At 55.7% G+C, this 16,386-nt stretch overlaps 1 protein-coding gene across 1 annotated transcript in view; it reads left to right on the top strand.

Moving 5' to 3' along the window:
- Nucleotides 1-5,040: 5,040 nt before the first annotated feature.
- Nucleotides 5,041-16,386, top strand: part of SPEG (striated muscle enriched protein kinase) — a 54,473-nt gene continuing 43,127 nt past the window's right edge. The window contains exons 1-4 of the mRNA XM_087819578.1: nucleotides 5,041-5,431; nucleotides 13,724-13,753; nucleotides 14,351-14,440; nucleotides 14,524-14,860. Coding sequence (XP_087675704.1) covers nucleotides 5,041-5,431; nucleotides 13,724-13,753; nucleotides 14,351-14,440; nucleotides 14,524-14,860 — 848 coding nt within the window. The remainder of the gene's footprint in view (nucleotides 5,432-13,723; nucleotides 13,754-14,350; nucleotides 14,441-14,523; nucleotides 14,861-16,386) is intronic.

Genomic DNA, 16,386 nt, shown 5'->3' with positions numbered 1-16,386 from the left:
ATCCTCACCTGAGGACAAACATAGAGAGAGGAAGGAAGAGAGAAAGAGAGAGAGAGAAACATTCATTGGCTGCCTTCCATATGTGCCCCAACCTGGGATCAAACCCACAACCTGGATATGTGCCCTGACCAGGAATCAAATCAGCAACCTTTCAGACAACACTCAACCAACTGAGCCACTCCGGCAAGGCTCCTTAGTGTTTCTTCACCTTTGGCCTGGAAACATCTGGGCCTGCACCTCTGGTCCCCACTCTGGGCAACTGTCTACTCATGATCATTGCTTTTCCCCAGTGCGCCAATGGGGTGAACCCTGCAGACCCCAGAACTACCCCCTCAACCTGTAGCAGAGCTCCACATGAAATTAGAGGTCTTTACACTGGGATAGAGGAGGAGAGGTAGGTGAGGGGCTCCTTGTCCTTGAGCCTGCTGGGGACCCTGGAATCTAAGTTAGTCTCTCTGTGAGAGAACACCTGGGGGAGGCTGTGCCCAGCTGGATAAAAGGTGGTGTGTGTATCTTTGAGTAATTTATTGAGCCTCCAGACTCCTTTTTTCCCCTGGATGAGTTATGTGCACTAACCTACCACCTGAAGGACAAAGGGACACAAAGATCAGGGAAGGTCTGAAAGGCAGTGCCATCCTCCAAAGAAAAGCTTAGATGCCAACGAGTCACCAAGGTGGAGGGAGTGTAGGAGTCTTAGACTCCGAGTCAGACCTGGAAGGCCATGATCCCCACAATACTGAAAGCCCCTCCCCAGCCTTGCCCCAACACCTTGAGGGGCAATCGTCAAGCTCTGCTTGAATGTCTCTGGTGTCAGAGAACTCACTACCTCCATGGTGGCCCCTTCCAGCTGGGGACAGCTCTGAAAATCAGAAAGCCCTTCCTTCTCAGCACACCTCTGTGTCCTGTGATGACTACACACTTGTCCTCAGAGAAGAGAGGAGGCCCAGACCCACCCTGTGTCCTGCAGTAGGGAAGCATTCTCCTAGCAGAGCCCTCCTGGGACTAGAAATTCTGGTTCTGAGTGCTCGGTTTTTCTCTTTCCTTGGGAGCTGGACAGTGACCCAAGGAAGCTAGGGTGGGAGACAGGTGCAGCGCTCCTAGAGGATGGACAAAAGTAAACCAAATGCCCAGCTGATTTGGCTAAGTGGTTGAGCCATGCATCAAAAGGTCACTGGTTCGATTCCCCGTAGGGGCACATGCCAGGATTGCAGGCTCGATCCCCAGTAGGGGGTGTGCAGGAGGCAGCCAATCTATGTTTCTCACCATTGATGTTTCTATCTCTCTCTCCTTCTCCCTTCCTCTCTCTAAAAATCAATTACAAACATTAAAAAAAAAAAAAAAAGTAAACCAAAGAAGATCTGAGTTTTGTGGTCATACACATACACCCATCACCATCACTCATGGCTGAGCCTCTCCCTGCTACTGGGGACGCCTGGCGTCTTCTCCTCCAAGACTCAGAACATTGAGAAACAAGGACTGACGGCTTCCCACTAGAGCCACAGGACCAGTTTCAGACCAACTGGAGGAGTAGGAAGGACTGTGGAGGCAAGCAGGTCCCTAAGCCAGGAACCGAAGCCTCAGGGGCCACTTTCCTGCCCTGTCTGTCTACTCTGGCTGCCCTACCCCCCACCCCTTGGGATGATGCATCACACCCATTCACCACTTTCTCGCCCCCACCCCCCAAAACTCCCCCAGGAGACGTATGCAAGTATATCAGTGACCTTTGGCTCAACACCTAAAATGTCAGCTACCCAAGGGCAAGGTTTTTATTCACTACTGTATCCCTGGTGCCCATAAGAGTGCTTGGTCCATAGAAGGGGCTCATTAAATATTTAAATACTTGTTGAATGAATACCCACTGGGCACTTTTGTTTCCTTTTCTCTAAATTAAATATTTATCAGAAAGGCTGATGGTCCCCACTTTATTCACTGATTCAACCAACATTTACTGAGCTTTTACCATGTTCCAGGCACATGGTGTATCATTATGAATAAGAGGAAGCTCTCCACTGCCCAGAGAGGTGGGGAGAACTGCCAAGGTCACACAGCATATCCGTGGCAGTGGAGGACTGGGCCCCAGGTTCCTTGGCCTCCAGAGCCCAGTTCTCTTTCCATGACACCATAGGCTTGTGATTGCTAGTCAGGGCAGACTGGCAGCACACACCCAGCCTGGCGCCAGGCCGCGGGGCAGTGTGGGGTGCATTCTGAGGGACAGATGAGCGCTTTGCAGACAGCTGCCCTGGGTGACAGGCCTGGCCAGTCTGATGGCTTCCTGCTGTCACAGCTAGTGCAGGCTCCTCCAGGAGAGGGCGCCAGCGACTGGAAAGGTCAGTGCCTTCTCTACCGAGGCCCTCACACCTCTGCCTGCACATCAAGGAATGCAGCCCCCATTGTGAAGAGTCAGGAGACATACAAGCCATGTTCCAGGCTCTGTGCCAGGTCCTTTTTAAATAGTTAATATTCATTTTAATATTTAATATAATAATTTAAAGCCATAACAACAACCTAAGTCAGATCGTGTAATTCCTCGGCTCAAGTCATCCTCTGAGATGACTTTCTGGTTCACTAGGAATAAAAATGCCAGGCCTACAAGATGCTAGGCTGTCTGACCTCATGTCTCTGTCCAGCCCCACTGGCTTCCTGGCTCCTCTTGGAGGCCACCGCTGCCTGGAGCAGTCCTACCCAGACACCTGTGCCCTTCGCTCCTTCACCCAGCGAAGCTCTAACCACCCTACATGAGAATGTAGGTCCCCAACATATTCCTATCTCCATTACCTTGTTCCACTTTTCCCACAGTGCATATCTCCTTCTAAACACCTTTATTATTTCTCTATAAAGTAGAAATAAGCAACAAATATAAGCAACACAAGGACAGGAATCCTTGTCTCTTTTGTTCATTGTTACACCCCTAGTGCCTAGAACAGTGCCAGGCACATAGTAGAAACTCAAAAATATTTGTTGAATGAATGAATAAACCCTGAGTTGGATCACCCCTATTTTATAGATGAGGAAACTGGAGCTTAGAGATGTCAAGATCACACAGTTCATTGATTCAACAAACTAAGCAACTAACCAACAAATCAGCCAACATTTCAGACCATCTACTGCATTCCATGCAAATCATTGAGGCACAGTGCGAGGTGGCTGATTGTTGGTTTTTAAAAACAGTCTCTAGTTCTTTGTTCTTAATGTTCCATCTGCTTGCAATGTCTTGCCCCTACATTTTAATCTGTTTTTTAGAATTCAATTTACTGTTAAGAATTCAATTCATCATTCAGTGGTTGCCAGGGGCGGGTACAGGGGGTGTGGTTGACTACAGAGGGGATGCTCAAGCAAATGTTTAGGAAGATCAGACTGTTTTGTACGGTCCTAGGGTAGCGGATACATGATTCTCTGCATTTTTCAAAACCTGAGAACTGCATGGTACAAAAAGTAAGGTTTAATGTATGCAAACAACAAAAAATTTTTCATTCCTCAAGGCCTTTAATCCCTATGGACATAATTCACTGTTTAAATTGTTTCTCCTCTACTCTCTCCATGAACACACACAAGCACACTTTGACTTTGGTCTCCTAGAATGAAGGTGGGAGGTAAGTGGGCAACATTACAAGTACTTTGCTCCATCTCCAAATGACTCAGGGCTCCTCCTGTGGCTCCCCTCTGCTTTCCCAGGCTTTATCCCTCAGGGCTCAAGACAATCAATTGATGTGTCTCTCTCACATCAATGTATCTCTCTGTCTTTCTCTCCCTTCCACTCCCTCTGAAAAAGCAATGGAAAAAATATCCTCAGGTAAGGATTAAAAGAAAAAAAAAAAAAAAAAGAATTTCCCAGCCAGCATTTAAAAAAAAAGTGGGTATGTCCTATCTTGATGTTTCTCAAAGGCAGCCCTTAATGCACCAGTCACCTGGGACACTTGCTATATGTGCAGACTCCTGGACTTTCCCAGCATCCCCTACTGACCCTGCATCTCTGGGGTGGGGCTTGATTACCTGTACTTTTCACAGGCGCCTATTTTGAGGACCACTGCTCTAACTGGCCTCCAACTCTCCCAGCTCCAAGCCACCCTTCGCACTGGCTGCCAGAGGGATCCTTCTAAAACATAGCTCATGTTATCCCGCTAACACCCCGCAGTGGCACCCAACTGTATCATGATACAGACTTTAGCAAGCAAAGCTCCCTGGATCAGGCCCCATTTCCCACCTCCGCTCGCCCCTCCCCACTGCAGTTCAATCCCTCCAAACTCCTCTGATTCCCAGAACACATCATCTACTTTCATATGTTCTGATTTCGGTCATGCTGTTCCCTTTGCCTAGAATGCCCTTCCCACTCTTCCAGGCCTACTGCAATCCTCTTCAGCCACCCATTTTTACAGACAGGACTTGGAGGCTGAGAGGCTTGATGTCAGCCAGCACGTACAGCCAGGACCAGCTGGGAGCGGGGATCCACCTGACTCCTGCTCCTGGTCTTGCTGTTTACCACCCTCAGGGAGGCTGCGGGAGGCCACCGGCCCCTCTGCTCTGGCCCTGCGCTCACCTCCATTGGGCCTTCCTCCCATCGGCCTCTCAGACAGCACCCCAGACCTCCTGTCCCTCTCCCCAGCTGAGGGGGCCTGAGGGTCAGGGGCCTGAGAGGAGGGGGGAAGGAATGGGACTGAGCCCCAGGGTAACCCGACTCCTGCCCCTCCTGGAGTGGGCTTGGGCGCAGGCACACCGAGGGGCGGGGGCTGGGAGCCGGTGAAGCTTGAGGGGGACATGGGGGCTCCTGGAGGGAGGGAAGGAGCAGCGTGGAGTCCAAGTCCCCTCCTCTGTTGCCCCCTCCCTCCACAGCTCCCTCGAAACTGGAGCCGGGGGGCCTAAAAATAGCCCCCGAGGAGCAATTGCCAGCAGGCCGCCCCGGTGACCTTCTGGGTAGCGCAGGCTGAAGGCGGGCGGGCAGCGGAGAGGCAGGGCGCCGGCCCCCCAGGACTATCTTCCAGGGCACCATCCCGGGCGCCCCGCGGCCGCCGGCTCCGGCGTCCCCCAGCCCAGCTCGCAGAGGCCATGCAGAAGTCCCGGGGCGCGCGAGGCGAGGAGGCGGGCACGAGGGCACCCCCCAGCCCCGGGGTGCCCCCGAAGAGGGCCAAGGTGGGGGCCGGCGGAGGGGCCGGCGGAGCGGCCGCGGCCGGGGCGCCGGTCTTCCTGCGGCCGCTGAAGGACGCCGCGGTGTTCGTGGGCGGCGACGTGCGGCTGCGGGTGGTGGTGAGCGGGACGCCCCAGCCCAGCCTCAGCTGGTTCCGCGACGGGCAGCTGCTGCCGCCGCCGGCGCCCGAGCCCAGCTGCCTGTGGCTGAGGAACTGCGGGGCGCAGGACGCCGGCAAGTACAGCTGCAGGGCCCAGAACGAGCGGGGCCAGGCCTGCTGCGAGGCCCTTGTCACAGTGCTGGAGGTCGGAGGTAATGGGGAGGCGGGGGCTGGGGGTGATCGGAGGTAGAGAGGGGCTGCCGGGGCCACGTGGATTCATCCAGACTTCTTCCCAGGTGCTCTGGCTTCTCAGCTGCGCTCACCCAGAGATGCCCACCAAGGGGAGGGTGCAGGGAAAGGGGTGTCAAGGTAGAGAAGCTCCCCACACAAGGTCAGAGGTCAAGGGTCAGCCGTGGGTAAGCAAAGCCTGAGGCCCACTCGGCCTCTCTGGGAGTTTCTCAGTGGACGCCCTTCTAGTTTCCCCGTAGCTAGAGGCCACCTGTGGAAAATCATCTCCATCAGCTCCAGTAAGTTAGCCTTGAGACTCCTGATCAGCCCCACAGGCCTGTGCAGGTCTGAAGGAGAGAGCCAGCCCCTTGGTCCCACTGCAATGCTGAGGGGATGGGTCAGAGCTCCTTGGAGCCTGTCACTGGAGCAGGTTGGTATGGTCAGCACCAGGCTGGTTGGAAGAGGCCAGTGGGTGGACAAGTAGGAATAAATGGGGTTCAGGGCATCAGGAGGTAGAGGTAGGCCTGGGGGCTCCCAGGCATGTATGGAGGTGGGTGCCTGAGAATCCACGTGCCAATGTGTGCCTGTGCTTGTGTGTCTACGTGTGTGGGCTGTGGAGGAGTCTGGTGGTACAAGCAGGTGAGGGACAAAGGTCTGTGGAGTTGCTGTGGGCCAGCCATGGAAGGGGGATGCTTAGGCGGGTCCCTGGGTTCCTGCCCATCTTGTGTAGAGTGCTAGTCTCCGGTGTGAAAGGACTGATGATGAAACCAGGCAGAAGGAGAGGGGTCTGAGGCTGGGCTCGGCGCTGAGAGTCCTATTGGTGGTGGGTGTGCCTGGCCAGGGCCCATTCTCCTTGGGTCCATGTTTGGGCTTCCTTTTTGACCTCCTCTAGGCCAAAGGCAGAGTCTTGCATGACTGAGCCTTGGGAAACAGAATTCAGAGGAAATAGGCTGCGGTTAGGGGAGATGGAAATTAGTTTGTGGGTTACTAAGAGTGTCCTGGGCATTTTCAAGAGGGAATTCTTCCTCCAGCTGGGTGCTGTCATGTAGGGGTACATCCTTGGGGGCTGAGGAGGAGGCATAGGGATGAAGCACCTCAGGAGCTGGAGGGGAAAGAAGGCGCTAAGGTGCAGCCACAGCAGGACATAGAGCAGGGGCTCACCCTCCCTCTCTCAGCATCCCCTCTCTCCTTAGCCCCACCCTGCCCACCCTCCAACAGTCTTCAATGACTGGTTCCTTGGAGTTCCAGTGGCCAAGCCTGGGGAAGAGAGGGTCAAGACTGGCTTCTCTTGGTTGGCCCTGCACTTGGCTAGGTACAGGCTTTCCCAGCCTGGAGTTAGAGAATGGGAACCATCCTGGCAGAGCTCTGAGCTGGGGAAGGATCGAACTCCTTGGGGGTCTTAGCTCTTGTCTCCTAAGGGGATGGAAAACAGAACATAACTCGAAGGACAGGATAGATAGAGTGATGAGACTACAGCTCAGGGGAGAGAGATATTAAGGAAGGGAAAGGAAATGCTGAGGAGCTTGGTGGTCACAAGGTTTGTTTAGAGTTGGAAAGGATCACAGGGAACTGAACTTCCAGACGCCTCCTTTTAGAGGTGAGGACACTGTGGTCCAGAGTGGAGGGAGATCTGCCCAAAGACACACAGGCAGTTATTGCCACTCCTGAATTAAGAAGCCTGTCCTCCTGGTTTTTCAGTACTCCAGGAGTTCTGGAGGAGGGAGAGAGAGGTGAGGGGGAGCTGTCCATTGTATAGCGAGTAGCCCAGGCCTGGCCTTTCTGAAGACAAGAGGCTCCTAGCCTGCCCTGGTCCCTCAAAGTGGGCAGAGTGATAGGATACTAGAGCCCGCCCCCCCCCCCCCCCCCCGTAGGACTGTCTTCTCAGCCCTTCTGTCATATGGGTGGCATGGCCAGCAGAGTGAGTCCTGGCTGGCATACTTAGATGGAGGCCAGGGGGGTGGTCTCCAGGCTGTTCTGCTGGAAAAGCATGTGGGAAAGTAAAGGCCCCTGAGGGCTGTGGCACTGGACTTGGGGCCTTCTGACAGCCACATTAAACAGGAAGGGGGTCAGGCTACAGCAAGTCACATTTGAGAACTTTTTCCTACCTGTGAAATCTTTAGTCCAAGAGCAGGTTTATAGTTATTATTAATTGGTAATAATTCTTAGTAGTAACTTATAATAGTATGAATAACCACTATGCTACTGTGTGGTAGGCAATATGCTGTCATATCCTTTCACATATCATTTAAGTCCCATAGCAGCCCTGGGAAAACTGAGGCACAGAGGGATTAAGTGACATGTCCTGATGTATAGATAGAAGGTGGCAGAGCAGGGATGGAAGCTTCAGTTTGTTCCACTGCAAAGAACTGTGTGCTTAACTACTACACCCCTCCCACGTGATTTCGGGGAGGAAGGGGCTTTGCTTTGGTGATGTTGGGGACTGACTGGGTGAGTCTGGCTTCTTCCTATTGCCCAACCCACCCCCACCAGTCCCAGCCCAATGACAAGTTCTTCAGGGGCAGCTGGGCAAGCAGCTCAGCATTGCTCAGGTTTACTCATGGAAAACTTTCCTGGTTGAGATCAACAGTGGGAGGACTTCAGGGATCTCGAGGAAGCCCAGCCAGGACCTGGCTTCGGAGGGAAGGAGGCAGTTTCCTGGCTAGGACTGCTGTCTGGCTCAGCAAGATGGGGTTGATGCTGAGGTTCCTGGCACTGCTGAGGCCTGAGATGTTAGCTCAAGAATGGACGGGTATTGGCAAAGCTTGGGGAGGCCAGGCCTTTGAGAAGACAAGTGGGCTGGAGGATGGGAAGTTTGAAAAATGGGAAATGGGAAGGTGGGATTTAGGGCATAGAAATGAGGAAAGAATAGGAACAGTGAAGATGGCAGAAGTACAGAATCCTTAACATGTGTAGAGCACCTTATCTCATTCCATTATTTAATTCTGAAGCCCCTGGTTACTGTTATGATATTATACATTTAAGAAAACAGGTTTGAAAAGAAAATTTACCCAAGGTCACATGGCTAGTGAGGTGGCACAGCTGGGTCTGAAAGCCAGGTCTCTGGGTCTAGGCCATATTGCCTGTCCTCAGAAAGAGAAGCATGGGAAGACTAAGGCAAGGATCTGTCATCATAACCACCCTTCTGTCAATATCCCCAAAGTCATCTTCTGGCCCAGTTTCCAAGATAGGCAGTCTTCTCTTTCAAAACATCAGGCTCCCATCCGCATGTGCAAATCAAGTGACCAGAGTAAATGCCACCCTCAAAGGTTGGGATATGTGCCTGGATGGGAAGGCCCGCACTAAAGAGTAGGGGGTAAGGAGGAACTGATGGTGCTCACTGTTTACCTGGAAGTTTCATTGCCAGAGTCTGGAGGAATCTGGTGTCAATCAGAAGGGCCAAAGGTCAACAGATGGTAGTGAACCATGCAGGAGGTGGTGGAGATTTGAAAGCATGGAGAGGAGAGGTTAGGGATAGGGAGAGAAAGGGCCAGTTTAGGCAAGGGGAAGGTGGGGAATACACCAGAAGCTGCATTGAGGTATATTCTGCAGTTGTGATCTTTTCATCTGGAACTTGGAATGTCTGAATGAAAAGCCAGGAGGGAACTAGAATGGAGCTGGGAATGGGTATGGGGAGTGTCTCCATCCATTCATGCCAGGTCCTAATCAGGAGAGGAGGAAGGGCCAGAGTGGGAGCAATGAGGAGCTCTGGGAGGAAAGAAAGAGAAGAGCAGAGAGGCCCTAATCACTGAAGCTTTCCTGAAGGAAGGCAGGTCCTCCCAGGCAGATCCTGAGTAGAATGTGAGATGGTAACTTCTCCAGCTGTTTCTTGGAAAAGGTCTGGGTCAGGACAGAGAAGGGAGGAAGGCTGGATGAATGAGCTGCTCCTGGAAGGTTTACTCTCCCCATCCGCACCACCCCTCATCATCTCCACCATCCGCTCTGCCATCTCCCTCCCACTGTTTTCAAGTGGCTACTGTGTGCCAGTCACTGTTCTTGGTGCTTTAGGATACATGAGTGTGGGGAGGGGTAAAGACCAAAATTCTTGTCCTAGAGATTACATACCAGTGAGGGAAGACAGACAACATTCAATAAACATAACAAGCAAAAATTATATACTATGTTAGAGATACAGAGCTGATAAAGGTTTCAAGCTCAGGGTAAGTAAAAGAAGGGACAGAAGAAACTGAACCTAGGCATGAAAGAGTGGAGGCAAAAAGGAGGGGACTGGCTCGGAGGAGGGTCTGTGTGAGTTCAGGCAGGGCGTGACGACCTAGGTTTTCTCTGGAAAGGGAAATGCTGGTGGTGCAGAAATTAGAAGTCTGGGTTTGGTGAAGTGACAGAGGGACACAGAAGTATAGCCATGGAGAGAAAATGGGGCAATATTGGGCCTACCCTGCAAGCATGCCCCAGGTCAGCCTCACGGGGGTGAGCAGAGCCGACCCAGAGCAGGAACACAGAATCCCACAGGCCTCTGCTCAGCCCAGCTGTCCCGTCACTCACACCCGCTGCCCATTGGTTATTTTTGCTATGGAATGTGCCAGCCCCTCGGATTCTCCTGGAGAACAGGGGCTCAAGTTACCCCCTCTCCTCACTCTGCTCCCCCATCTGTGAGTGGGTGTGTTTGGGGGTGGGCAGGGAAGGCGCCTGTGGGCGTTCAGGTTCCTCTGGCTAGAACTGATATGAACACACATGTACTCTCTCAGCACATGTCCCTGTGCATGTGTCTTGTATGTGCCTCTGGGAGTCTGGGAAACGGGACCACCTGTGTGTACCGAGAATGTACAAGACATGACTTTAAACTTTAAAATAAGGGGCCCACAAACTCAAATAACTTCAGAAGCCAAGTAGAAACTGATGAGCAAGGCTCTGTTGTCAGCAGCTGAACTTGAGCATGCTTGCTCCACTTAAAGTATGTACTGTGCAGGCTGAACAAAACTCATCAGTTGGCTCTGTGTTTATTTTGGACCCATGCTTTCAAGAAATAAAGTTAGGGAACCTACTGACCAATCAGTGTGTGAGGCTTTATGGCAAAGTGGTCACAGCGCCTGGGTTAGAGTCCTGGCTCTACCAATTATTGGCTGTGTGACCTTGGGCAAGTAACCTGTCTGTGCTTCAGTCTCCCCCTTGTTGTGAGGATTAAATGAGTTTATTCATATGAAGTGCTTAACATGATGCTCTGTGCGTATTCAGCATGCAATAAGTGTTGTTGACAATGACTGTAGTCACATCTCAGAAACCAGGATTGGCACTACTTGTGAATGCTGGGATGGAAATTTGGATCTGGGGGACACGTGGAGATACACAACCTGTGTGGATTTGGCTGAGTGACAGGGTTTTTCTGAGCCTTAGTCTCATAGGTTAAATGGAGCCAGTTAAGGCTCATAAAGGTTTCAAGCTCGCGGGGTTGTCCTGAATGAGGTAGCATTTATAAAGTGCCTGGCACTTAGCACATGGTTAAGAAAGTTACAGTAACTGGGTGAGAAGTAGAGTTTTGTGTAGGCAAAGTGTGCATGATGCTAAATGGGAGAACAAAGAAAGTTTGGTGAGTATGCTCACCTGGGAGTGAGAAGGTGGGTCTTATTTGTGACTCGGACAGCCTATTGGCACCTTGGCTGGTGTGTGTGTCCGTGCGCCAGGGCGCAGGGATAGAGTACCTACCTACCATCCAGGAACTCAGGAGCCTTCTCTGATTTTCCTGGGGAGCCTGAGGGTGTTTACAGCCTGGGGCCATGTCAGCACGCAGCCCCCACCGGGAGGAGCCTTGCCCCGCCCCGTGTGTGACCCAGGCGCCCGCACCGGCGCTGGGGCCTGCGGCGGGCTCGGCCGCGGCGAGTCGCGTACCGCCGGCCCCGGGTCCGTGTGCGCATGTTTGTAGAGGGAGCGAGCCGAGATGCGCTGACCTTCCCGAGCGGTCCCGCGGCCGGCGGAAGGAGGTGGCGCGGAGGTCGCGTAGGGCTGCCAATGAGCGGGTGGCCCGGTCTCTCATGGGGGCCCCTGCACCCCTTTCTGTGCCTCAGTTTCCCCATGTGTCCAGGGCCCGGGAGGCAGATGCGGGGTGGGTGATAGCCGTCCCCGGGGACGCAGGGGAGCGGGCCAGGGAAGGGGCGCCAGGTGGGGTGCGGGCTGGCGGGGGAGGGGCGGGCTCTGGGCGCGGCCGCCGCCGCCTTCCCCCCGCCCGGGCTCCCGCGCCCCCGAGGCGGCTTCCGCCGCCGGCGCCGGCTCTGGTCCGCTTCCCGGCTCGCCCCCGGCCCCGCCTACGACTCCGACTCCGCCTCGCCCCCGCCCGTCCCCTCCTCGCCCGGCCGCCCGCCCGGCCCCCTCCCCCGCCATGAAGAAGCTGTGGGTGAAGAAGCGTTTCCAGGTGAGGGCTCCGGGGGCGGGCGGCGGCGGGAGGGGGCAGGAAGGGCTGGGCGCCCCGGAGGGAGGGCGGGTCACCGCGGCTGGGCCGGGGGCAGGGGGCGCTGGAGTCGCGCCTGTCCCACCCTGGCGGCCGAGGCCCCGGGCCGGGCGCGGTTGGGGGGGGGGGGCTCCCGGATCTGCTAGACGAGCACGCAGCCCCTCGCCCCTCCCCGCAAGGAAGCCCCCCCCAATCGACTGCATTCCCTGCGACCACCCGGGGAGGTCTCCGAGCCGCCTTTGGCGTGGAGCGCCCGTCGGCTTCTTGGCCACCTGGTCTTCTCTAGCCTCTAGCCAACCTGGGCCCCGGGCCCTGGCCGGCTTCCCCCAGCCCCCCACTCTGGAGCCTTCCATCTTCCGGAGCTCCCGAGAGCCAGGCACAGGGATCCGCGCTGAGCTCAATAAATTCCCAAGCCCTGCCCTGTCCTCGCATACCCGGGCCTCCTTCCTGCATTCGTGAGGCCCCTGCCCTTTGGGGGACCTTGTCCTCTGTGCCCCCCTCCTGCCCTCTTGACACCTGTCCCTGGGGTCTGCCTTCCTCCGCAGGAATCTATTTCCTCCCTCCATCTCCCAGTCATCCAAGCAAAACCCCCCATCTTTTCCTTCATGTCCGTCAGCCCCCTATCCTGCCTCCTAGCCTGTCTCTGGGGGTATCCCTCAGGTCCCCTGTCCTGGGAGTCTCCATGAATTGAGTCCCAGCATTTGACCCACAGCCTTGCTGTCCTCCCTCTCCTTCCTCCCCTGACCCTTCCCAGAGCCAAGCGGAGCTCCAGCCGGGAGGGCTGACAGGCTAGAAGAGTGGAGACATTTGCTGTGGGGGAAGCTGGCCACCTTGAGTCTCTGTCCAACCCCCGCTCCCTGCCCACTGGCCCCTGGAATGTTTGGACAGGAGGTATAAGGGTGTCAGGAGCGAGCCTTCCCCTCAACAACTCATTCTGGCTTTTCTCTTTCAGAAAACCGGCCACTCCCGCCGGGCCTTTAGCCGCCTCACCCATGGTGTGTGGACTGTGGGCTTCCTGCTCTAACCCATGCCCACTCCTTCTCTTGGTTCATGTTCCTTCATGAGGCACCCAGGCCCTGAAGACAGCTCATGAGATTTGGGACACCGCCCCCCACATGCACCCATACTCACCTGCCCACCCAAGAAGGCCCCTTGTGCCCCAAGCTGAGAGAGGGCCTAGCAAAAGGGGGTGGGGGAGTCATACACACCCCACCATGGGACCAAGTGAGGATGAGCTCATTGCCAGGCTTTGGCCACCAGTACATGGCTCCTGCTTGTCATGGCACGCATAGAGAAACTGAGGCTCAGAACCTGATAGTCAGGGAAAGTTGAAAATATGCCCAGGAAACTGCTCCTAGCCTAACTGGGCATTTTTGAGGACCATTCAGCAGTAGAAGAGAGGGGCGGGGAAGAGGGTTCCTGTCACATCATGATGCAGAACAGATGAGGGGGCAGTTTGCAAAGAGGGGTCAAAGCGCAATACAAATATTGTAATAGCAGGTGAGCCTGATCCCTAATGGGGGGGGAGGGGCCTGGGCTAGTGCAAGCAGGCATGTGTGTGTGTGTGTGTATGTGTGTGTGACCAGTGAGTACACCAGTAAAAGTGCCAAGGGTACAGGGTAACTGGGGTAGTTGGAACAACCAGCCAAAGCACGGGGGCTTCCCAGCCCTGGGCACACTGGGAGCTTGCAGTCAGTCAAGAACTAGAGATGCTGAGCTCATCCCAGGCATCTCCCTCCCCTGCCCCGTCCCCACAGGGCATCTCTGAGCACTGGGTACCCTTGTGCCTCTGTGCTGCCTGCCTACCATGCCCTACCCCACAAACGCTCTGATAACAGTCTGTCCATGTCTCTCTTCTGCTGCTCCTATGGAAGCGAAGTTTTCCGCTCCTGCAGAAAGCAAAGTTACGGTAGGAAACTGGCTCCTGCCCTAGCCCTCCACTCCCCCTCTTCCCTGCCCAACCCGGCCCCTCCTCACCCTGCCTCAGCTGCACCCCGATGTGTCCCGGCTGGCTCGGGGTGGAGGACAGGCCGGTCCTGCAGTTGGTCGAGTGCCCTGACAATACGACTCTGAGGTGACTCCCACTTATTCCTGGGGTACTGGAACCCAGAATTTAGAGCCTTGGAACCTAGGACCTTGTTATTTTGGGGGCTGCATGGGAACTTAAGCTACCACTGACAGGGGAGGAGGGACAGGGGCTGAGGCCCTGGTCATTCATTAAGTGGTTGGGACGGGATGGTAGGTAGTTGAGGGCAGGCACTACCAAGGAGGCAAGGGTGAGTAACCAGGGGCCCAGACATGGAACCAGGGGGCTGGGCATGGGAGGGCCTACCCTGAGCAGCCCAGGATGGGCAGGAGAATGTGGGGAGCAAAAGAGGAGCAGAAGGGTACTGGGAGTCCTACGGTGGTAAGATGGAGCCTGCTGTGGGGAGGCAGGAGGTGGCATGGGGAAGAGCTGGAGTGAGAGGGAGGAGGGCCCTGCCCACACAGACCCCTGTTTCTCCAGACTTGGAGACAGGCGAGGATGACATCAGCGATGTGCAAGGGACCCAGCGCCTGGAGCTTCGTGATGACAGGACCTTCAGTACCCCCACAGGTGAGCTGTATGGGGTGCTCAAAGAGCAGGCAGGTGGGCCTCTCCCCAAAGGCGCCCGGCCTTAACCGTGCTCCTTTCTCTAGGGGGCTCCGACACACTGGTGGGCACCTCCCTGGACACCCCCCCGACCTCCGTGACAGGCACCTCAGAGGAGCAAGTGAGCTGGTGGGGCAGCGGGCAGACGGTCCTGGAGCAGGAAGTGGGCAGCAGGGGTGGCACCCGCCGCCTCCCAGGCAGCCCAAGGCAAGCACAGGCGGCCGGGGCCGGGCCACGGCACCTGGGGGTGGAGCCGCTGGTACGGGCATCTCGAGCTAATCTGGTGGGCGCAAGCTGGGGGTCAGAGGATAGCCTTTCGGTGGCCAGTGACCTGTATGGCAGCGCATTCAGTCTGTACAGAGGACGGGCGCTCTCGATCCACGTGTAAGTAACGCTTCACATGGGCCTGCACTGTCCCACCTCACCATGCCGTCCTGCACTGCCCCTTCACCCCCATCTCCTGGGCACACCCACCCCTCTGTGCACTTCTCCCCCCCCCATTGCTTCCACTCCTGGCCCCAGCTATTCACTCTGCCTTCCCACAGTGCTCATCCATCTCCTGTGCCATCACCACCCACACCCTCCCACACCTACTGTTCTGGCTCACCGTGACATCTCATGGTCTCTGGGCCCCTCTGTCCCTCCCTTGTCTCTTCCAATGTCTCCACTTTCCCAGGGGCCCTCTTCCGCCTCGCCCATTCAGGCTCCAGTTGTCCCCAGGATCCCCCCCCCTTGGGGCCCCCTCCGTGCCTGCTGTCTCAGCAGCTGCTGCCTTTTCATTCTCTGCACATTCCTGTTCCCTGTGGGCCTTTTTCTGGGAGGAACGGAACCACGGCAGCTCCCGGGAGAGCAGGAGAGAGCAAGGGAGCAAGAGCACAACCAGGAGAGAGAAGAGAGCGAGGTGGTCGGGGGCAGGTGGGGTCAGGGGCCTGGGACAGCAGGAGGATGTGGGGTGTGGGAGAAGCAGGCGTAGGGGGCCAGGGCAGGGAGGGATGGAGACAGGGGGCTGGGGTAGAGGCAGAGGGGTTGGAATGCTGGAGGGGTGTGTGTGCGCCTGTGATGATCTTGTGGGAAACTCCCGAGGGTGGGGTTGAAGGTCGTCAGAGTAGGGGCTGAGAAGCCGAGGTGTTGGAGGGAGGCACTGGAGCCATTTTTGGAGATTTGGAGATTGGCAGATACAGGAGGGAGTGCTATGGTAGAAGAGGGGAGTGGCTGGTGAAAGAGGTATTGGGGGACATTTGGGGAGCTGACAGGGGGCCTGATTTGTGCTGGTTGTGGGTGTGTGGAGGAGGTACTACCACGGAAGAGAAGGAAGGGGCCTGTTGTGGGGAAGGTGGTTGGAGTGGCTAGTGGTGGGCAGGGAAGAGGTCTGGGCAGGGGCAGGGGAGGCTTCCTTGCTCTGTCTGGTTGGCATTAACCAGGTGCTCCTGTGCCCTGGACTTGCCTTTTCCTTCCCTGCTTGTCTTTGCCAGGCCCCAGCCAGAGCCTGGAGTTGCCATGGCAACTTCGAGGAACCCATTTCCTTAGTGATGTCTGTGGTACAGAGGCTGGCCTGGAGCTAGAAACTGCCGGCAAGAGGCCTCCTCTGCTGTCCCAATTTCTCTCCTTGCCTCACCCAGTTCCCATGGCTCATTCCTCAGGGACTCTGCTGTCCCTCCCCCAGAATAGATTCTGCCTTCCTGCAGGTGGCTGGCTGAGGTTCCACTCCCTTGGTACTATGGGTTGCCATCCCCATGCCCCCGTCAGAGGTGGGGTCTGCCGTGGAGGTGGCTGACCCAGGTGGTCTAAAACATCCTTATACTCAGGCACCCCTAGAACTTCTGCTCATGGCTGGTACCCTATTTCTCCTCCCTTTTGTGCCCCCAGAATCCCAGGCATTTTGGGGGGAACAAAGGCTCAGGTTTCAGTCC

Source organism: Miniopterus natalensis, chromosome 8 (genome assembly GCF_054644295.1).
Source record: "Miniopterus natalensis isolate mMinNat1 chromosome 8, mMinNat1.hap1, whole genome shotgun sequence".
In the NCBI taxonomy this organism is placed as follows: domain Eukaryota; kingdom Metazoa; phylum Chordata; class Mammalia; order Chiroptera; family Miniopteridae; genus Miniopterus; species Miniopterus natalensis.
Note: the sequence above shows the minus strand (reverse complement) of the source record. Positions and strands in the feature narration are given on the sequence as shown.